The 24,296-nt window shown below is 38.3% G+C and overlaps 1 protein-coding gene across 3 annotated transcripts in view; it reads left to right on the top strand.

Moving 5' to 3' along the window:
* The window catches only part of MCTP1 (multiple C2 and transmembrane domain containing 1), a 534,361-nt gene that overhangs the window by 174,338 nt on the left and 335,727 nt on the right, over positions 1-24,296 (top strand). For 2 of the 3 annotated variants that reach the window (XM_029217600.1, XM_029217599.1), the window contains exon 1: positions 1,023-1,109. The exons of the other annotated variant lie outside the window; for it this stretch is intronic. In XM_029217600.1, the coding sequence (XP_029073433.1) occupies positions 1,053-1,109 (57 nt within the window). In that variant the 5' untranslated portion in view covers positions 1,023-1,052. Of the gene's footprint in view, positions 1-1,022; positions 1,110-24,296 lie in introns of those variants that run through there. 3 annotated transcript variants of the gene reach the window in all.

The following is a 24,296-nucleotide window of genomic DNA, read 5'->3' as shown; positions in this document are numbered from 1 at the left end:
GGTCTAGATGGTTTCAGTGTATTTGCTATGAATGACATGTGTGTTTTCATTTTTTTGTCCTTGCTGTTGGTGATGGCAACTGAATTTATGTAGTAGATTTTTCTCCAAGGGTCTATGTCTATAATGTTTATTGACTGAGGTGTGCAAACATAGTAATTCAATGTGTGATTAAGCTTAGTGCAGCTCAGAGTTAAGAGGTATTGGGAGGTGGGAAAAGCACAGAAAATTGCCGCAGTTACTAGAGGAGTTGTGTCATTAGTCACGTTTCTTTAGAAATGTTCACGAAACAGATAAAGGAAAGCTCTGAGTTGGAGAGGTAGGTAGAGCTCGCATCACACGGTAATGACAGCGTAGGACAGGATTTCTGTGGGAATCAGCGACAGCAAACCACGAAGATCTATTTCCATTCTCTACTTAGTGAAGAAGATTCTATTGTGTTTTGTGGAATTGCTACTTCTTGCATGTTAAAATAGAGTTTTATCCTACACTGTGTTTGCACTGATGGAACATTAGTGACTTTAGTGTGCCTCTTTTTGTATCTCTGCCAGAGGGATGTTGGCAAGTTCACACACATTTAATAGCATTATACTGATTCACTGTGGAGAGCAAGCAGGGTAGTTTTTCTTTGTGCCAGGCTATTATTCGAATTTCCATTTGCGACTTGTGCCACAGGGAAGAAGTTGACTAAAAATGCACATATGATTTAGCGGGTGAAAATTTTCAGTTTTAGTTTGTAAACATTTGAGACCCCCAAATGTGATGTTTGTTACGCAATCTAAGTTTTATGAGGGGAAACTGTGTCCCTACTGATTTGAGAGAGAGTTGAGTCATATCCTGTGAATGTGAAGCAACCGTGTTTAAACATCACGGGTTCCTCTTACTTTCATTCTAAGTCGCTGCCGTTCAGAGCAGCAAGTGCTATCTGCGAAGAGGCTGCTACTAGCCCTTGGAGGAGAACAGCCTCTCTTGCCGGGATTCAGTAAAGAAAGCCAAGTCTGAAGATGCAGTTCTGTCACTGGAGTGAAAGATGTTTTATTTGTTTCTAATCAACTATGCTATATAGCTGCAAGCTGAAAAGTGTCTGTAATTTGCCAGTTATTTATAATAAGGTAAGTGTTATATTTTGGTTCACTCATTGTATTGTGGCAGCCTTGAATTAATGTGGCAGTTGTAGTATGTGATCATGCCTCAGAAAATGCCTTCTCACAGGGTCTTGACAGTGGCTTTGAGATTCTCATGCAAATAATTTTAAATGTATGGTACAATCCATTTGTGAGATACTTATTAGATTGATATTGCTTGTATGATAGTTTTTAATGAAAAATATAGTGCCTGAGATGTGGAAAGATTATAGTAGCTTTGTGTTGTTTTAGTTGTTTTTTTCTTAAGGATTAAGGTGTACCAGAATTATTTTTTTCTTTTTGCTACTCTATTGTCTTGGTTAAAGGTGAAACGTGAATGCATAAAATTCATACGATTATCTTGGATTTTTATTCTAAATAATCATAGCTCAACAACTATGTTTCTCCATTACAAAAAAAAGTCTTAGTAATTTTTAGAAAAAGTTGAAAGTTGAAAAGTAGCACCTCTTGCTTAGGCTTTTTATTTTAAGTGAAAGGCCATCATATTTTTAAACTTTGGCTCTGTTTGTTTCAAAATGTGTATGAGTTTGTCACAAGTCCATTTCCTCAGTTTTTGTTGGTGACACATATACGTTGTGTGGATGGAGAAATCTGTGGATAGAGATGTGAACAAGAGGTTTGCTTTTCAAATTCTCGAAGCTTGCTGCAGAAAGGTTGGGGTGGAAGACAGGAATGTTGTCTTGGTTTTTATTGATTAAAGAAATGACATCAAATCAGAGCTAAAGGTGTGTCTGGTGTCACATCACTTTGGACAATCATATTTAAGTCCTTTGACTTCTTTTGAGGTAGAAAAGGTTAATTTGATTGTGAGAGCTATAGCTGTGAATTTGTGAGACGTTGCTGAATTGAGGGGTTTTGTATGTTTAAGGACAGTTGGCATTACGATACTTTTTTTTAATTGAACCACTATCATGCTTAGAGATCGTTTCATTTCTATTCAAAATTATGCCCACTACAAAATTGCTAGATTCTAACTACAGCTTGGAGATTATTTTCCATTAGATATATACTCAATAACTCAAGTTTTACAAAGGTTAAAGGGAAGGCATGTAGTTTTCCTCTTCTGTGAAGGGGAAGTTAAAATTAGTTCAACTTCCAAACATATTTGAAGGCAATATTCTGAATTAGAAGAGAAAAACTTTAAAGAAAATGACTTAGCACTTTGAGAGCCGTTGGGACCTTGCATAGTGAAAAGGCACATATCCCAAAAGATGAGAATACGAGATGTTATGAATAGAATATCCTGATGCTTGATATGTATAAAACTCTGCTGAGTTAAGTATTCTGCCTGAGACTTTTTTCTTATGCTGTATGTGGATTATTAAATGTCAATAAAAAGATAGAATGTAATACATCTACATCAAGACAAAAGCATATCTTATTGCAGTTTGCACCGTTTCAGATTCTTAAGTATGGATTATAATGGCCATCCAAACTGTTGTTATATACGAAAACTCAGACCGATAAAATGTTGTAAAATCAAGATTTGATAATATGTTCTGTTTCAATTGTAGACTTAATTTTTTATGACATTGTACAGCCAACTGGTAGCTACCTGATTAGATTATTGTTTCTCCTCCTTTCTTTCTGTTTTCCCCATCCTTTGGCTGTTTTCTTGCTTCTTTGCACTTCCAGGAGGAGTGTGGGTAATGGGCAGGGAGAGAGAAGGAAAGTGAGCAGACCAAATAGTGTACTGCTTTTATTTCTCACCTCTCATGATGGTTTTGATGAGAAATGAGGTCAGGAAGAGGTTAGATATAATGACAAAAATGAGTCTTTTAGATAACCTCTTAGATTTCAGTTATTCAAGAAATTCCTTGACCTCTGAGATGAAGAATAATTGGGAGCTTGGTTGGGACAAGCTTATCTACCTTACAGAATTGTTGCAAAGATGAAATATCACATCTGTTGTAGTATTTTATTAACTGTAAAGTTTGTTTGTTTGTTTGTTTATTTATTTATTTTTGGCTGTGTTGGGTCTCTGTTGCTGCGCACGGGCTTTCTAGTTGCAGCGAGCCGGGGCTGCTCTTTGTTGCGGTGCGCGGGCTTCTCGTTGCGGTGGCTTCTCTTGTTGTAGAGCATGAGCTCTAGAGCACGGGCTCAGTAGCTGTGGCTCACGGGTTGCTCTGCGGCATGTGGGATCTTCCCAGACCAGGGCTCGAACCCGTGCCCCCTGCTTTGGCACACGGGTTCTTAACTACTGCGTCACCAGCGAAGCCCTGACTGTAAAGTTTTATACATATTTTTGAGGAATTGTTTTTGTGTCTTCTTGAAGTAAAGGTACTGGCAAGACATCAGAGATACTCAGAATTCCACTCTGGATTCAGAATACTTATTTTTAGTAGTAAGGGTCTCCTTTTTCTCTCTTTTTGTAAACTATTTTACTTGTTAATTTCCAACCTATATAAAAATAGTATGCAAAGGTAAGCTGCAAAAAGAAAAATAAAAACCCAATTTTACCTAAGCCTCAAGTGCTGTTAAAAATTTCAAATAGCTGCAGGAAGCTCTCATCCTCACTCAAAAGATACTTATCAAGTGGCGATTACATTTTATCTTCAACCTAAAATCAACACGCAGTTAGGGGCAGCATCAGCAGAAGCACATAACATGACTTTTTTTTCCTTTTTAAATATGTTTCTTTTAAGTAAGGCTTTGTTTGAAGGGTTCACGATGAGGAACTACAGAGTAGGAAGAAATTATTTTATAAAGTAGTCTTTCTGACTCCTGAAAACTAAATCTTTCTGGATTATGTTTTAGATCTAGGGTCCCTAGTGAATCCTACTGGATATCAAAAGCAGCACACTCACTGGGTAAATACACAGTGATCACTCCCCTACCTACTTCTGAAAATCAGTTATGAGGATCACACAAGACTGTTGTGTGACCGTGCTTGTGAACTCCACAGAGCTTATAAATATCACTATCACCAAGTAAGATATACAGAATTATATATTTGGAAGGGAACTTAGATGTCATCTCATATCTTCTTATTTCACAAAGAAGAGAATTAAGGTCCAGAATGCTTAAGGAAAGTGCTTAACTTCACTCAGCTAGTATCTAAACCTGTATTTTTTTTTCCTTCCAGGTTAGCTAGAAATTGATCAGAAGATTAGCTGCTTCCTACTGTAAAGAGTTTTTTTAAAAGATGAATACTATTTTCAGTATTGATGAACATCCTTATAGGAAACTATATCCCCTGAGAATGTTTCAGAGAAGACATATTGCCCTGTCTACAGGTTTTGTGGGCTGAGAATCCTCATTGGATCTAGTTTAATGGAGCATGGATTTGTGGAGTGATTATCAAACTATAGCATGTGACTCTTGGAGTCTCTTAGCTATTGCCACAGTAGAAGTGTCCAAGCCCTTACTCTGCGGAGTTGAATCATAAGAGTAAATGTGCATAATGAATGGGGGTAGATTTTGTAGTTTTTAAAATTATAGTTAGCATCGTAGATTGTTTTGATGCTTGTTGAAAGTAGTTAGAAGAAAGAGATTCCCCAAAAACTTACCCTTAAAAAGAGATTAGGAAAATTAAAAAAAACAAATTAACTTACAACCATTTCTGTTAGAATTGATCTGGCTATTTTATTTTTTATGGAACACTATTTTTCAGAGAGATGAGATGGGAGAACCATGACCTTTAATAATTATAAAAGTTAATGACATATATCCTACTATACTAATGAACAAATTAAATTCATAAAGAAAATTTTTCTTTAAAGCCTCTTAACACTAAAATTAGAAGGCAGGTACATTAAAAGGATTTTTGGTGTGTTGGTGGTGTTAATAAGGGTTATATCTTACTCCTAAGAATTCAAAATATGGTTACCATTTCCTTTAATAAAAAATGTAACTCTTGTGAAAGGTATATGCCGTATCTTCATTTGCTGTGCTCCAATTTATAGCTTCAATAAATAAGTGAAATTTAACATCATCCTATCTCATGAATAAATTCTAGCCCTGCTTTGTAATAAAATTCATGTTAACTTTGATTCCAAGGACTACATGAATCTGCTTTATAACTATTAGGAGATAAAGGAAAACAGATGAGATAAATAGTTTAAAAACTTTGCTAAATGTAAGTGCAGTGAGATTGTGTGTGGTCTGAGGGACAGAGATCTGGGCTACAGGATGGGTGGTGGGAGAAGCAGTATTTCTTTGTACTCTTGACCCCTCCTGTGGTTTTGGAGCTGACAGGGAAGCCTATGTCTTCTTTTTTGTGTGTGTGGTACGCGGGCCTCTCACTGTTGTGGCCTCTCCCGTTGCGGAGCACAGGCTCCGGACATGCAGGCTCAGCGGCCATGGCTCACGGGCCCAGCCATGGCTCCGCGGCATGTGGGATCCTCCCAGATCGGGGCACGAACCCGTGTCCCCTGCATCGGCAGGCGGACTCTCAACCACTGTGCCACCAGGGAAGCCCCCCATGTCTTCTTTTGATTTTGTTTTCCAATCTACAAAGTTGAGAAGAGAACTTTTTCGTGCTAGATGACCATCCCACACATCCTGCAGGTACTTCGTAAATATTGGTGAATAACCCTATGAACATCAAGGTGGGTGAAGCACTTTCAACTCAGTTGCAGAGCCCATAGATGTGCCATTGGTATAAGTGCCAAGGCTGGTAATGAATACCCCCTTGAGAGAAACCCAAGTAGGAAAGCTTTGGAAATGGTTTGTTGGGTTTTAATTCCATCTTAATTTAGTAGAGGTACTCAAATTAGTCACTTGGTCTCCCTTTACTTGAGTCATTTCACTAGTGGGATGGATTAGTAATAGTTATTCATGACAATTTACAGCATACCCAAATATAACAAACCAGGTTCCAAATCCCTCACTCCATGAGTGTTTCTCTCCAAGATGAAAATAATAATAATGGCTAACATGTAAATCAGATTGTATAATACTGTCTCTTTTAATGAACTGTCTAATTTATTTCTTAAAACTACCTTATGAAATTTGGGCACTATTATTATTGTTCCCTTTTCACAGATGAGGAAACTGAAGCATAAATTAAGTGACTTATCCCAACATCACACAAATGGTGGTAGAATGATCAGAGTTGAACCTAGGTAGTCAGACTTCAAAGCCAATATTCTTAACTACATTCCGTGCTGCCCCCAGTTTGAATCCCTTGATCCCAGTAATATGAAGTGACTCCTATAAAGTGCTACAGAGAGGAAAAGAAATATCTTAAGTGTTACTACATTTAATCATCTTCAGGACTCAAACATTCTCATTTGTAGTGAAACCCAGGCCTTTATGAGCCAGAAATAAATGGAACTTATTTGAGAATTCATGTAGAATGAGGCTAGTAATAATGCAAAATGCATCTGGAATGAGCAGACATAACTGAGTTCTCCTAGGTGATCGTAGTCTTTGGTGATGTGAAAAGATTTCCTTTTTTTGAGAGAGAGAGAGAAACAGCTCTCAATGTACACATAGTCAACAGTCAGTCCTAGGAAAACTTGTGGGAATTTGTATGTTTTGAGGGAGGATTAATGTCATGTCTCCTTTTCTTTGTACACTCCCTAAACATTTCCTGATGAAAGTCATTTGGGGGAAGGAGCACACTGAATGAATGGTAGAAGGATTTTAGGTCTGTTGTGTGACTAGATCCATTTCGATCTGCCTGCTCCAGAGAGTCCACAAATTATGCTTGAAGTTCTTAGGTAATTTTCAAACCTTCTTGTTTCCTTAGGTGTCACAAACAAGAACTTGCTTCACGATGTTTTATACCCTCAGTGCTAGCACAGTGCCTAACACATACTAGAGCCTCAGTAAGGCTTTCTGGCAAGATGGCTGGATGGACACATGAATGGATGATAGGGATAAACTGGGGCATATCCAGATCTGCTTCGAGTCATGACTCATGTACCTGAGACTGGATTGGGACCAGACTGTTACTGAGCTTGTGGGCACAAGGGAATGAAGTATGAGATGTAAAAGGATTTACCTCAGTTCATCTCATACTTCATCATCTGATGGTTTTCAGTGTGAAACTGACATGCCTATAAGTCATTTTTTGCCACAGACCTTTCCCACTGTATCATATTAGAGATTCTTTAATTACACTTAGGAACCATAATTGCTTTACTCCCTTGATTCAAAAGCTAAATTAAAGCAGATATATACATATATAATTAATATACATTATACATATGCAGAGAGAGAAATTAAGTAATAAAATTAAAAGGTCAAAATAAATGTGAATACCTAAAATTAATAGGAATTGTCAAAGTTTGACTATTTTAAAATTTATTGTGGGAAACAATAAAAATTCAGAAGAACAATTGAAGCAGCATATCAAAGAAAAGAAAGGTATTTTAAAAATCATTTAAAAATGCTTATTTACAAAAGTAAATTCTTTCCATCTTGGAACAGAAGCTTTGTTTTTCCACAGAATTTCGTTAGAGACCTCAAATAAGAGGCCTGAGAACCAAAGTTTATTTGGCATAATCAGTCAGTTGTAAAGGATGGTTTCCAAAATGAGGATGGTGACTAAGGGCTTGGGTTAGGAAATGCTGTAAATTTTGAGAGAGGGTATTAAGGTGGTTATTGTTTCAAGTTTTCCGGTGGGGGAAAACACAGAGAACACTGCTCTACAAACATTTGATCAAAAATAAAATATATACAAGTTTTAGACAGCGGGAGCAATCTATTGTGAAATTTACGCATTTGTCCTTGACCCAAAGCAGTCATTAAAAACAAAAGAAAAGAATAAAAGTCCCAACCATCAAAAAATTTTTGGATGGATTTTCTTTTGCCTGGTCCTAAACACAATAACATATGTTCACTGTTCAAGGGTGTTCTATTTTTTGGTGTACAGGTGCCTTGTGTTATTTGAAATGCATTTGATTCCTGTGGCTGTTTTCCTGAGGTGATTTTCCTACCTTAGAAATAGCATGTTCCAAGTCAGCAATCAGTGGAAAGTGTTAACCTGGCCAACAGTAGACCTGCATTCTACGTCATAGAGTCTGGCCCTCAGGTTCAGCATCCCTCAAATGAAGGATTCATCCTGTAGCGCCTCTCGCATTTTCCAAAGACTAGGAATTATTATAGGATAGGATTCTTGTATTATTTTAATTTTTCTTTCCATTTTCAGTTCAGTGGTTGCTGTGAATATTGAAATCAATTCTGAAACTTCCAAGGTTATCTAGCCAAAGTGGCTAGAGAGCTTTTGCTAAGCCCATGCCTGGAGTTTGATAAGTGCTTATGCTATATATATAGAGAGAGACAGACAGACAGACACACCGCACCACACACACACACACGGTGAGGTTAGTCAGATAGATAATTAGTTAAATGAATGATGGATGGATGAATGAATATCTCATGGCAAATGTGTATTCTAAATGGGTAAATAGCTACAAAGAATCATCCATACACCAGACATAAGAAGACTTTGTAGCATTATTACCTGTTTTAAATCATTGGTAACTTACATGGTATATTAGTGTTCAAGAGTTTTTGAAAACTATATTGCAGTTCCAAAGATGTTACTACCAGGAAGCCACTGATATCAATAGGAATATGACTTCTTAGGTTGCTTTCAAGAGACAGTATTAAGGTGGTTATTGTTTCAAGTTTTCCAAGGGAGTAAAAAACAGAAAATTTTCCGGTAAAAATATTTGATCAAACACAACTAAATAGGGTCAAAAATATATGCAAGTTTGAGACAACGGAAACAAATCTATTGGAAAAATAGTTTTGTTCTTGGGTCCTACATGGCAGGTGCAAAGAGCAGAGGTCCCATTTGGGTGATATTTATATAACAGGCACTAATATAATTTTTTTAGAAATCAACTAAGGTCTGAAAACTATATTTGCTGCATTAAAAGACTTTCTTCGTTGTACCCGGACCTCTTCCTCATTGTCTATTATTTTTTGTAAGGTTTCATGAAAGATTGCTATTACATTTTCTATTTTAATTGAAGTTTTTAAATAAAAAAGAAAAAGTTAACTAAAAACTAAACATCAGTTTTATCTAAAAAGTACAGTGTTATTTTATCTAATAAGTCAAATTAGCTCAACATGCTGTACCACCTGTAAAGTTTCTGTGATTCCTTCCTTTACCTGAGCAGCATGTAATTCATATTCACAGACTTTTGGAATTAGAAGGTACCTTAAAATAAACTAGCTCAGCTCCTTTAATTCGCAAATGAAAAATATTCTGGCACAAGCAAATTAAATGACTTTTCCAAGGTTATATACACCCAGCTCCCAACAGAGCCAAGCTGGACCTGGAGTTCTAACATGCAACGCTATAGTCTTTTTACTGTATCAATCAGTGAGAGCATCACTACCTGAATTTAGTATTCAAGTGGTGCATTGGATTTTCACTTCGTATTAAAATTTTAATTGTGCACAGCATAAATCAACTTAAGTTTGTCCTAATTTCCTTTTGGCCACTAAACAGTTTTTATCATATTTTTTTGGAAGGGCATTTTTTTACCCACAGATTCTCCATAGACACTTTTCCTAACACCTGATAGTTTACCTTGATTCTATTCACTTGGCAATGCAAATGCATTTGTAATTACGGAGACGGGTCCACATTTAACCACTCGTGCACATCTAAAACTGGTTATATTTTCCACCCCCTCCAACTTTCCAGATCCTCAAAATAAATGCATTACATCAAACTGACAGAAAACTCCATAAATGCAAATTATTGTATTGGGAGCAACATACACATCAATTCAAATCATTTAACCAAACAAATGGAAACAATTACTGAACAATGCTCTGTACTAATAACTGTACTTTTGTCATCGAAGTAGTGATGTGCTGCAAGTTCCCTGCCCCATTGCCTTCCTCCGTGGCTCCTTCAGAAGCTGGGCGGCCACACCCAGGCAGCAGCACTCAGGGTGCAGGGTTCTCTGCCTCTCCAGGTGGAAGGTCCCCTTAGGAGATAGCCCAGGTACAGATGGTCTACCCTCTTTCTTTTAGATAAGAACCAGCAAAGACTGTACCTGATTTGGCTTCTTATTTGCAACTGCAGTGGCAAGTGAGGAAGGGAGATTTTTTCCAGTGTGTTCTTTAGAATACTAGTTCTATGAAATCAGCATCCTATAATCAAATAACTTTGGGAAACATGGCATATTTTATTCCATTTTGAATATTCACACTGGATGCAAAAGGCAAACACTTGTACAAGCTTGAAGTGGGGATAGTTTAATATTCTTTAACCCAGTATTTCCCAAATAAATCCGTTTTCAAAATATGACCTATTCAGATTGCGGAACACACTTGGGAAACACAAATTAGACATTTTCCTCACTGACTGTATGTCCTGGAAAGAGGGTGGTTTGGGAAATGTGACTTTGATGTTCCCTTGGGGCCTCTGTCCCTACAAGCCTCTCATAAAATGAGCTCAATACTGAGTGTAAGGATAATTTTGACTTTGAGATTTTTCACCTCATTCAATAGTACTGTTCAATAGCACCCAAGATGCTGTTTCTCTGCGCTGGTTGGATCACAAAAGAAGAGCGGCTCAGAGCAGGGAATGATAAACCTCTGAAGTGGGAGATGGAGAAAATTTCACAGAAATGCTCCTTAAGCTGCATCTGGAAGGACGTATTGGCGTTTTCCCGGTGGATAAGAGCACAGGCACAGAGGCTTCCCTCAATGTAAGAGTTCAGGAAACCGGTTAAAAAAAAAAAAGTGTCTGGAGTCTGAGGTGGAAATGGGCGTGGCTGATGAACCAAGTCAACCCGAGTCAGCTCGTGCATGAAGTTCTTTCACTGCTATGCTGAGAAGCTTGGCCTTCACCTTGTAGGGCAGTGACTCTTCAACCGGATGGTGCATCAGATTCACCAGGAATCTTTTCCAAACTCTGTACCCTATGCCCAAGAGATTCTGGTTCATTAGGTTATGGGTAGAGCTCAAGAATGTAAATTTTGGGAAAAGCACCCAGGTGATTCTAATGTACACTCTAAGCTGATAAACCTTGGGGCATCAAGAAATGGCGTTAAGGAGAGGGATGTTGTAATTGGAATTTTGAAGACTTTGAGGAGGAAGGGTTGAGAGGAATGTTCCCAAAGGCAGGGAAACCATTTGGAGGCTGTTACACCAATTTGAGCACAAATCAACTAGGAAAACTAAGGCAGTGACGTGGGAGGCGGATGGGGGACCACAGGTCTGGTCCAGATCTGATCCATAGTATTTGGTGGCTGACCAAATAACAGGTGTAAAAGGGAGTGTCTGGGTCCTTGGCTTGATGATGCTGACAACCAGGGCAGGAAACACTGAAGGGGATGCACCTGAGCTCCTGTTCATTCCTCGCTCTTCTTCTTCCACCTACAGCTTTGCTACCGTGTGGCACGTCTAGCTTGCCTCCACCTCATAGCGCTGTCATCTTCTTCCATAACTTTTCAACCATTAGACCTTCTGTGCAACTGAGCACCTCCTTGGTGAAAAGATACCAGAGAAGCCCTGATCTGTTGGGAGAGCCGTCCTAGGACCAGGAGGGCACTTGAGGCATTTTGAGCACGGGAGTAACCATTTGGGAAGATGTACGTGAATGGCGGATCTTTGTAGGAGAATTCACAGAGCACCCTGTACTGTGAATCTAGTTGGGGCTGTGATCAGCCACTTCCCCACTCCATACCCAGTGAGGCTGAGGAAGCAGGGTTGGGTAAATGTGTAGAATAGTCACAAAATGCTTAATAAATAGGTACCCTCAGTCCTAAGTCAAGGGCTCCCAACCAAGCCTCAGCAGCAGAGAGAAGTTAAGCCATGAGTCTGGATGAAGAGAAAACTAATGAAGTGAGGAAGCTGAGATTCTGTTGAACAATCAAAGAATAGCTTTGGCAAGTGCCACGATGTGGGCTTCGACCCCACCTCTGCCCAAGGCTAAAAAGAATTAAGAGGCTCCTGGCGTGGGGCTTGGTGAACTTCCTGAGAAGTTCAGCTGTACAGTATAGCTGGGCCAGTGAAGAAGGTCCTGTGAGCTGTGATGTGAATGCAGGGTATTATGATGAGCTATAACAAGGAGCAGAAAAGGCCAGGCGGCACCAGGCTTGAGAGAGGCTCTCAATACATCCCATGAAAACAGGTGGTAAGTGGAGTCCAGCCTTGGAGCTAGAAGACCTGGGTTCAAATCCAGACCCCACTATATACAGAATATGTGATTTTGAGAACATTATTTGACATCTCTGGCTTAAGTTTCCAACTTCAAAAATGAGAATAAAAATACCTTCTTTGGAATTAGCTAGCGTAGGTTAGATATAGAGTGTAATGTGGGCCCCCTCCTGCTGTCAGTATTCCCACCTGATCAATGCCCGAGCCTTTTCGCAGCATCATAATTGAAGCACACACTAGTCTAGTGGCCTGTGGAGCAATCAATTCATGTGAGACAGTCTTGGGCAAAAACTGAAAAAGCCTGTACTATGCAAGGTGAATTTGACAGGAGGGTGGTCGATTAGAATCTTGTTTACAAGCTCTTGTTTCTATTTCCTCAGCCTTATGTAATTTGTTCAGGATTTAACGGAACTAGGGTTAGAAGGATAGGACTTAATGTACTGCAGAACTGACAGGATGCTTCTTAATACTGATTTTCCTGGAACATAAGAGCAACTAGTCAAACTATGTTTCTAGATGAGGTGAGGGGAAGGGGGTCCATTGGTGCCTCCAGAACCAAAGCCAAAATATGCTTAGCATCAGTATGCCAACCGACCCCCAAGCACAACACCACACATACATGGCTGGGGGAGGCGGGAGAGACAGAGAGAAGGAAAATTGTAATGAATAGTCTCATATTAGAGTCTCTGAGAAATCCAATTGTTAAGAAACCTGTATATCAGTTAAACTTGTTTACGCTAAAGGAAGACTTGTTTTTCTCATGGACCTATTAAAATTTCTCTAGCAGTTTTTCTGTATAAAAATACAGGGAAAGAGTACAAATAGATGAACTTTCAGAAGTATGTATTTCTGCCCAAACCGATTTCTCAGAAGTTCAGCAGAGAAGCAAAATATAAAATTCACCTTTCATATGATTGCCAGATTTTAATAAAAATCTAGTAAATACTTTATTTAAGACAGTCTCACTTATGTAATCATGGATGTCTTTCTGATTTTTAGATGCATTGGTCTGCGCGGTGGCCACAATCCCATAGAGTGAAACTTCAAACCTAAAAGGGCCTGTGTAGTCACATGCGATTCACTGGTTGTTTCAGTGCATTCCTCTCCATGCATTCATTCAACAGTGCAGAAATATTTTTTGAGAGCCTTTGTGTCAGGTACTGTGGGGACACATTTAGCAGATAAAATGAACACAATGTATGCCAACAAGAGGCTTTAATCACTCTCACGCGTATCAAATTATAAGCTATACTGAGTGACATTAGATAAAATAGATGATGATAGAGTATAATAGGGGAAGTTAATTTAGATTATGGGCTCAGGGAAGTTGACTCTGAGAAAATGACTTTTAAGCTGAGACTAGAGATGTGTAGAATTAATTTTGGTTTCCCATGAGCTTTAAAAAATTTTTATTTTGTATTGGAGTATAGTTGATTAACAATGTTGTGTTAGTTTCAGGTGTACAGCAAAAGAGATTCAGTTAGACATATACATGTATCTATTCTTTTTCAAATTCTTTTCCCTTTTAGGTTATTACAGAATGTCTAGCAGAGTTCCCTGGGCTATACAGTAGGTCTTTGTTGGTTATCTATTTTGTATACAGTAGTGTGTATATGTCAGTCCCAAACTCCCAATTTATCCCTCCCCGACACCTTTCCCCTTCGGTAACCATAAGTTTTTTTTCCAAGTCTGTGAGTCTGTTTCTTGTTTTTAAATAAGTTCATTTTTGTCATTTTTTTTTAAGATTCCACATATAAGTGATAGCATGTGATATTTGTCTTTCTCTGTCTGCCTTACTTCACTTATGATAATCTCCAGGTCCAACCATGTTACTGCAAATGGCATTATTTCGTTCTTTTTAATGGTTAATATTCTATTGTATATATGTGTCACATCTTCTTCATCCATTCCTCTGTCGATGGATGTTTAGGTTGCTTCCATGTCTTGACTATTGTAAACAGCACTGCAGTGAACATTGGGGTGCAGGTATCCTTTTGAACCATGATTTTCTCTGGATATGTGCCCAGGAATGGGATTGCAGGATCATATGATAGCTCTAGTTTTAGTTTTTTAAGGAACCTCCATACTGTTCTCCATAGTGGCTGTATCAATTTACATTCGTGCACCAACAGTGCAAGAGGGTTCCCTCTTCTCCACACCCTCTCCAGCATTTATTAATTGTAGACTTTTTGATGATGGCCATTCTGACTGGTGTGATTTTTAAGTGTGTGAGGATAAGAGAAAACTATGTTAGGTACCCAGCACAATATTTGGTACAAAAGATTTCCGGGAGATTCAGATCCACTCTGTCTCCTAATCAATGAATATCAAGCCAGACTCGAGAGACCAGCTGGTGGGCTACACATGCTGCCATCAGTTCTGGCAGTAAGTCCCAGGTTATCTGTGGACCCACTTGACTCCACAGCCTTTCTGATTAGCCTTCACTGAGCATATTCTCTGCGTGAATTTCTGCACAAATCTTCTTTACTCAACATTTCTCTGCAAAGATGAGCACCCTGTTTCTCCCTTCCCCTGCATTCCAGTTCATCCAGTTTGGCTGTGGTTCTCTGTCTCCTCTCCTTGAGAATACGTTCATCTCCTGGAACCCCAGCCCCATGGAACTTCCCTTGAGCCAAGACATTGCCATGTTCCCAATGAGGATTGTCAGCCTGTTGTCCCTCCACCCCCTGGACCACCTTAACCAGGTCATACCCTTCCAATGCAGTCCATAGTTGCATAGTTAAAATCAGAATGAGCCTTATCTGCCCCCTAGACTTTGTGATTCCTGCTTCTGCATTGACTCCTGGGGGGATGGGACTAATGCTACATGAGTTCACCAAGCCACAGCCCAGGCCTGCCTTTCCTCTCACCCACAGCCAGCCTTCCCTTGATGATCCTGCCTCGAACACAGCCCAAACCCTGTGCGTAACTGGTGAGATCTGAGTTGCTCCCTGGGCGCAGCAGTACAGGACAACTCCCAAGGCAGAGGGGATGGTAGCAGTGCTTCTATTGGGATCAGACCACAGTGGGCTTGCCTGAGGAGAATGATGCTATCCTCTGGAGTGGGCTTGAAGTGGACTGGGTTTGAATTCATTGTTAGAGGATCCAAGAGTAATTATGAAGTAACCAGAGTTACTGTGGAGGCTGGGAGGTTTGGAGCTCCCTAAAGGTATTCCCCAATCAGCACTGCAGGATTGGAGTCCCCCTAACAGAGGAGAAAGGAACTAGAGGAGGCTGGAGCACTCCTTGCTGCCCAAAGTCATCAAAGGGCCGGACACTGCAGCAGCAGAGAGAGCAAGCGCGTTTCCAGAAGCATTGCTTCAGCACCTGTTCTCTCCTCGGGCGAGATGCGCAGCTGGGTTTCAGAAAATCACCAGAGCAGCTGGCTTGTGACCATAGACCCTAGTGGGCCTTTCATGGATGAGGTGTTGGCAGATGTGTAAGAAGACAACTTAGATGCTGATCAAAGAGTGCTTTGATGTGGGTGTAAAAATGACAGGCTCCACCACAGAGAACAGGAAGACAGTTTTGCCTCTCTTTGTGGTTTCTGAGGTTCATGGTTTTAAGGCTACTGGGACCACTTACAGGAAACGTTGTTCTTTTGTTTTACTGTCTGAAACACCCGCAACAGTGAAGAGCCAAAAGGCAGGGGCCTCCAGGAAGAGCACACTTTGAAAAAGGATGCCTTTGCTGTTCTTACACGTGTTTCCTATTTCCAGCTATTTCCAGATACAGACATAGACACGCATATCAGATTCTACCCTTGCAGGTAAGGCACCTGGCTGTGTCATCAAAATGTAGCATATTTCCATATATTTTATTCTGTTAAAAAAACATGCCTATGCTTTCAAGCCTGGGTTGACCAAGGGAAGGTCCTTATTAACAGCTCCTTTATTGTTTAATGTGATCAGCTTGATTTCTGCATGGAAGACCCCACAAAGCCAGTGAAAACTGTGATCTGCAAAGTTAGGAATGCATGAAAATGCTTATGCTATGTGGACTTCTAAATCATTTTATGCTCAGTTTCTGCTATATCTGTTTCTATTCAGTGACCTACCAAAAATATGGCAGAGCTCTTGCTATTGCCTTAATACATTCTCCGTCACACCACCCCTTTCTTTCTGAGCAATCATAGTGGGCGATGAGAAAAATAGGACACATTTGAGAGAAAATGGGTGGCTATACAAAAGGCAAGTACATTTCTTTGGCTGTCAAAATTAGCTATGAAAATTAAGATTGAGAACATCTGTCTTAATTATGTGTGTAGCACAGACTGTTCTGTTGTTTCACAGTCTCTCTCAGAAAAAAAAAAGAAAGAAAAGTTACCTGCTAGTCTCTCATGATCTTCTCCTAAGTCTAATTTGCTTTTGGCTATAAAATGCTACTGTTGATATTAAATAATGTTCTTATGTGCAAATATGTAAAATTTTTGCAATTCCTTTTGCAGACCCTGTATTGTAATGTTGGAAAGGACAGACTAAATACAATAATCATAAATTTCAAAATAGAAATGACTACCAAAGTGTGTTAGCTCGGTGTTTAATTAGGCATAGAAGCTTTATTTTTTGACCCAGTTGTGAAAACCATACTAATGCAAACTGATATCAAGAAAGCTGCTGGGAATAGCAAAGGAAATGGAAGTGAACTAAGTAGAAAACAGATCCTGACCCACCAGGCAGTTGAAGGCTTGATATGTTTACCATTCACTAAATGTCCTCAGAGTACTAGACACCACAGAAAACCCTTAAATCTGCTAGGGCCTGTGCACCTGCCACCAGCCACTGAGGCTGTTGACATATTAAACTACAACCCTCCTGTTTTTGTGTTTCCTTTATTTTCCTTTTTAAGAATGATTGTGGCCAAATTCCTATATTTACTGTCCCTTAGAATTAGACGTTTATTTTCCTCTTCTGTCAACATTCCTTCTCTCTCTCTCCCCTCTCCCTTGCCTTTTCCTGTCCGCTTGCTGTGAATTAAATCTATTTTCTCTGGTTGGGTATTTCTGAGGGGGAAACCTACCCAAGATATTATCTCTGTCTTTGAGAAACTTACAGTCAAATGTGGCTCAGTTCACTTTCTAGTCTTGCTGAATGTATTTTTCATTTTAACTTGATTTGAATATAATAATAATAAATTTAATAGAATAATTACCTCTTTTTTCTGTATCAAAAAAGAAAGATCTTATTGAAAGATCAAATTAATTTAATGATTTATGTTTTAAATTGAGGTTAAGAAATAGATTGTTTAGTTTATTATAACAATATATATTTAAAATACTTAAGAATATATGTAAATATATTTCATAGGTTAATAATAAATATACCTTAACTTATTTTTGCATAACAATTTTATTTTTCAGCAAGTTATCAATTTATATATTATTTGTAGATCCCTTTGAATTTTCTGTAGAGAAAATCTGTGAATGATGTCACTTTTATTTCTTCCTTTCCAAATCATATATTTTGTATTTTGTTTTCATCTTCACTGCTGTGATCAGGACTTTGGTAAAACATTGAGTTGAAGTGATGGTAGTGGATATCCTGTCTTTCTTGCAATCTGAAAGGGAAAGATTTAATTTTTACCATAAATAACAATGATATGTGTTAATTACTTTTATCAGATTAAGAGATTTGCTGGCTTGCTAGGATTTTTTAAATTATTAGACATTAAATTTTATGAAATGTTTTTCCTATATCTTTTGAGATGATCATATGAATTTTGCCTTTAATTTCCTAATTGGTGAATTATATTAATTGGATCTCTGATAGTAACCCACTTTCAAATTCATAGAATAAGCCCATCTTGGTCATAATGTTTTATCTTTAATATACATTGCTGGATTTAGTTTACTAATATTTTGTTTGGAATTTTTGCATATACATTTGTGAGTGAAATTGGCCATATTTTTTTCTTTCTTGCAATTGCCTTGTCAAATTTTGGCATTAACTTATTGGCCTCAAAGAGTTGATAATTTTTTTTTATACTCTGGTATAATCTGTATAAAACTGAAACGATTTTGTAGATATAGGAAGATTTTAATTATGGATAACATTTGTTAAATAGTTTTAGTTATGTTCAAGTTATCTAGCCCTTGAATTAGTTTTAATAGATGATATTTTTAGATATAAGTCCATTTTATGTAAACTTCAAAATAACTGACAAAATTTATGTATTGTTTTATTTTGTGGGAAAGGCAGAAGCAGTAAAGACTTTTAAGCAGAAAAAGACACAGTATTCAGAGATGTTATGCAAGATGAGCTGGATCAGGATTGAAAACCTGTAACTCTTTATTGGTCAGAAATTTAAATGGCAACTGTTAAAGTCATGTTTGAAATAGTCATACTCAGCTTCATCAACATCTCAACCATTAACAAAATGATTGAATCTGTTGCTCACTTTTAACTCTGTAAGATTTCCTATAAGATAGTTGCCTGCTGGTTTATTAAATGTCCAGTCATACTTTAAAGGAAAGTCCTGTGGGTAGTTCTATATTCCATTCTTATACGTCATACTAGTGTACGTATGGGCCTTTGTATATGGCTCTAACTCAAAGTTTCTCTGAGTTCATTGAACCCCTGGTGGGCCTCAAACGTTCTCCACATGGACTGAGAACTCATCCAAAATGCCAAATTATTGTATTTGGTCTTAGGGTCAAATGACATTCATTCTTATGTACACATATAGGATATTTGCTAGTACCCCACTGAGTGATTTATTGATTACTAAAATTTGATATTTGTTAATAAATGTAACATTATACAGATTCTAGGGATACAAAATCAGTAGAATCCGAGGAAGTCCAGTTGTCACACCACAACTGGCAGCACTGTGTAGCTCCTATTGCGTACACACATAAAGAGTCAGAATCTTCACAGATTTCTGGATTAAGCGTTGTTAACAGTGTATTCTTAGTGCCATTTTTAGGTGATTGTGTCTCTCAGTTGCAGCTATTTTTATGTAAACTATCATCACTTTTGCTTCACTATTAATTCCATTTGCTGTGGATTATCTGGTTAACCTTATAGTATGTAGATTGCACATATATATGTGTGTATATATATATAAACAGTTGTTTGGGAGCCACTAATTCCAATGGTCAGACCTTAAGGCACATGTTGTAGTTTGAATATGAACAGTTCATACATTTAGTACTACAGCAGATGTTTACACAGTTTGATTAGTTGTGATGTTTCATTGTTATCACAGTCTTTCTTACACCTCCGTCTCCCTGTCTCCCACTGGAAAATGGTGGGGTAGGGTGGCTGTGGGGTTGTTTACTTGTTATTATTGGGCTGAGATAACAACCTTTTGTGGATTGCTCATTAGAGGACTCCAGGGATAAACATTCTATGATAAAACATAAAGCAGTCATGAGTGAACATCCTGCATCAAAAATTCTTTTCTATTGTCTCTTAAGAAATACAGACTAAACGAACATTTCCTTGTTTCCTATTTCCAGAAGGGAGGCTTCTTCTGGAATTAACTTCTCTGCGAATGGATAATCTTTTGGCAGAGAAGGTGAGAATCTTGCAGCTTAGTATTTCTTTAAAAGAATGAATGGCCACATCAGCACCACTGACGAGTTTGCTGTAATAGAAACAGTTCACAGAAGGGAGAGTACAGTGAAAGGGAAATGGAAACAAAAATGAAAATCGGAAGATCCCTGAGCTCTGGTGTTTGAAGGTCGGAGGTCAGCTTTCCCAGTGCAGTGCTCTTCTACAGGGTCACCCACACGCATGTCCTCTTTGTTCATCTGTGAATGTTGAATCCATCATTTCTCTATGGACATTGGGGAAACTTGTTTTGAAAATTATGCAAGGAAAGTTCCTTTTCAAAGATCCATTCCTAGACTCAGAAATAATAAGAAAACATTGTCCTGACAATCACTGTCATTTGCTGTGCATATTAGGATATATTTCTGCATGCCTACTTGAATGTGCTTGGATTTTTCTGGCTTAGAGAGAATTTGTAATTACTGAAATTAAATAATGCAGTTGCCAGAAGGATCTGTGGGGACTGTTCAGTTTTTTTTGACCTGTCTTATGCTGAAGGGACTCTCAGATGCGTTCAGAATACCAGCCTCTCATTCATGTTCCTGCTGCTTATCTGATTTCCACATCTATAAAGGAAGCTGGATCTTAGCACGGGGAGGGAACTTTGAAGCTCTTTTCTTGTATCTTAAATCTTAGCATGGGGAGGGAACTTTGAAGCTCTTTTCTTGTATCTTAAACTGGAGTGCATGCTACTCTGAACCTAGAGATAGATATACTACCAACCAAGGGTTGAAAGTCAGAATAAGTTTTGGACCCAAATAAGCTAGAGTATATCAAGGCATTAACTGTGATGGGTTTTCCCAGCATCTGTTTTTTTTTTTTAATCAAAATATATACTCTTCAATAAAAAACATAAAGGTCACTCATGGATTCTCTAAGATCTTGCTTGAGTAAAATTTTTAATACTATAAACACATCAGAGGCTGAAAAAAATCAGTTATTGTAAAAAATAATAATACTTAGTAAATGCTGTGACCAGACCCCATTGATTGATCACATTGGTGGAAACGGTCATTCTTGAATCCAAATCTCATGTCTGTTGATTGCTTTGCTTCCCATTTTAACTATGAACTTGCTAACTACTAGCTGGGACAAGTAACATAAACTCTCTTAACCTCAGGTTCCTTATTAGAAAACAGGGTGAGTATAGTGAGGAAGACCACAGGCTCTGGAGTTCACCTGCAGTTGTAGCCCAGTCTTCTGCCCCTCAATTGCAGTTGCTTAATCCGAGGCACGTTGGCCTCTGTATGACTCAGTGTCCTCGTGTGTCAAACATTGATCACCATAAAACAGCCTCCTGTGAGTTTCAAATGGGACAGTGAATGCCAAGCACTTAACACAGTGCCTTCCACAAAGAAAGCATTCAATAAATATTCGTTATTAAAAACAGCCTTGAAGAGGATTTGTGGAAATACGTTGGTCGTGCATTGGAAGCAAAAAGGCCACGTATAAAGGCAGACCAAGGGAATCTTTTACCATTATGACTTTGAAAACCTACTTCCATTTGTAAGAATTCTCTAATTTTTTCCCCGATTTATCTGTTTCATCAGTAGTTGTTCCGCCTTTGATTCTTCAGCCCACACTTTTTTAGTCTTTTCTTTTTCTGTATTTGGCATAAAAGGGGAAAAGAAAGATGTCAGAGAGTCATTGTGGCTGTATTTATATCAGCCCAACTTCCATGACTGGCATGTTCCCATCATTTCCCAGTGGAGTTGCCAGATGATCAAAGACCTTACCGACCTTTTGCTGGGAATTAAGAGTACGGAAACAAGCATAGGTTAAGGACAGAGTCTTCTTTAAACTCTGTTTTAGTATATCATCTGGAATTCTGCATAGAACAAAGTCATTTTGGATAGACCCAGAAACTACCAACAGAGGGCAATGACTTTGATATACCTGCAGATGTGGCAGTGTTTTTTTGTGTTTTTTTTACTTTTTTTTATCCTTCTGAGTTTAGCAGTAAATTATGCTCTGCAAGGCTCTTTATTAGAAGTTAGGGTGCATTTTCCAACAAATAATTTTACGACTAATGAAAAACGTGCTAGAAGTCGGAAGCTCACAAGCCTGCTTAACTCACCGATTATTAAATGTATGCTGGTGAGGGTCTCACAGCTCTGCAGAAGCTGGTCACCCAGAATGCCAGAGGTGCCCTGCTGCATGGGATGGGTTCTTCCCTCCTTCGCTTCCATTTGGTAGCAGGCAGATTAGGTGCCACTCTAGCTTCAGGAACCTGGAATAGATGTTCCAAAGAGACAGAGATGAGAAAGGGGAGAGGAGTGTGCCTGATGGCTCTAGAAACCAAGGAGTGAGAGAACGGGTCAAGTATAAGCAGAGAAGAGCCAGGGGCTACGGACCCGTGGCCTGCAAAGCATACTTCTTGTTTCCAAACCAAACCCTTGAAGGTCTGTTTTCTGTCCCAACAAAGATCCTAGGGTTGAGCTACATACTTCCTATTCCACTGCCCTCAATTTTTTGCTTTTGACTATGATTTCTGTACATCTTGGGTTCACACAATAGAATAGTCTCTCTCTCAATTTCCCTTCTCCTTTGCCTTTTGAGAAAGTGTGAGGGATTTTAGTCCAAGTGATAAAAGAAAGCTGACTAGAAATAAAGTGTTCTTATTATGCTTAGCCTTCCCGCACCCCATACCGTGACTACTATCACCACTCTCCACATCTTCTCTTTCTCACCTCTCCTCTCCTTTTCACTTCAACCTGCTGGAGACAAGGTTCCAATAATAAAACTTAGGGCAGACAATGGACTCAACTGAGATTTCTGCAACTTTTCAGAGAATAATCTTAACGCAGCTCTTTCATGCATATGGTGACAAGCCCGTTTCTGAGCCCCTGGATCCCAGTGAAGATGGTGGCCCTAGACCCGAGGGGCTAAGATAGGAGCTGGAGATGTTGTTGAGTGGACCAGACTGAGGTCAAAGAACTATGCATTTTTTATGAAAAGAGCATCAAAGATACTAGAGCGTATTGCTCTCCTGGTTCCCTGAAAACTTTGTTTGGAGTCATCCCTAGGGTGAAGTAAAAGGAGGAATAAATTGTCCCTGGTGGCAGGAAGCTCTGCAACAACAAGAGGCATGAGGAGAGAAGGGAACATTCCCACAATCTTCTCTACATGGAAATCTTTTATCCCCACCCTTGCATTTATTTTTATTTACATCTACCTTGCAGTAGTGTATTTTAAGTTTGAATAAGGCTTAACAGTTTCCAAAGTACTTTCCCAAACAGTATTTCATTTGAACCTCATAATAGTTGTAAGGTGGGCAAAGGAGGTCTCAAGAGCCCTATTTTATTGAAGAAAAAAAAGGTCCAGAAAGATTGAGTTACCAAAGGTCATGTACAGAGTGTGCAGTACAGATCTGGGCCTGAAATTCAATTATTCATTCACTGTTTTCCCTTCACATTAGGATTCTTCTTCATAGTACTGATCTTGACTCATGGGATTAGCAAAAATACAGTAATATGTAAAAACAGTAAATTTAAATGTTTTGCATCTCATGAAAATCTTTACAAGTAAAATCTGAACAATGCAACAGATTATACTAAAGCAGGAATGTGTTTTCCTTCAGTAATTCTTCTTTAACATTGTACTATTATATTAAATTCTATTTCTAAGAATCAACCGTAAATATAATTTATGTATTTGAATTATTCAGAAGAGATTTAACAGAATAAGAGAAAAGAGCTGAAGCTAATTCATTCTATTAAAATACAAATGGCAAACGAAAGGCTGTAAAAATTGTTGGGTTGAAAATTATTTCACTCTGAACGCTGATTTATCTCGAGAAGCCTGGTTTTACTCTCTAACTTAAACGAACACAGTTAGTAGAAATCAAGTTACTCTTTTATTATAAACAAGCCTGTAGTCATTGGAATAGATCCCATGAAACAGAGTGGACAATAAAGGTTGTTCAGGGATGATTATCTAGTTTATTATAGTTGATTTACAATGTTGCATTAGTTTCAGGTGTACAGCAGAGTGATTCAGAGATAGACAGATATCTATATATATCTATACCTATCTATATATCTATTACTTTTTCAGATTATTTTCCCCTATAGATTAGTATATAACATTGAGTATAGTTCCCTGTGCTGTACAGTAGGTCCTTGTTGGTTATCTCTTTTATATATAGAAGTGTGTGTATATGTTAATCCTAAACTCCTGATTTATCCCTCCTTGCTTTCCCCTTTGGTAACCATAAGTTTGTTTTCTATGTCTGTGGTTCTATTTCTGTTTTGTAAATAAGTTCATTTGTCTTTTTTTTTTTTTAGATTCCACATATAAATGATATCATATGATACTCGTCTTTCTCTGTCTGCCTTACTTCACTTAGTATGATCATCTCTAGGTCCATTCATGTTGCTGCAAATGACATTATTTCACTCTTTTTTATGGCTGAGTAATATTCCATTGTCTGTATATATCACATATTCTTTATCCATTCACCTGTTGATGGACACTTAGGTTACTTCCATGTCTTGCCTATTGTAAATAGTGCTGCTATGAA

The sequence above is a fragment of the Monodon monoceros genome, unplaced genomic scaffold (genome assembly GCF_005190385.1).
Source record: "Monodon monoceros isolate NGI ecotype Baffin Bay Population unplaced genomic scaffold, NGI_Narwhal_1 Super_Scaffold_12, whole genome shotgun sequence".
NCBI classification, from domain to species: Eukaryota; Metazoa; Chordata; class Mammalia; order Artiodactyla; family Monodontidae; genus Monodon; species Monodon monoceros.
This window is presented reverse-complemented; position numbering and strand designations above follow the sequence as displayed.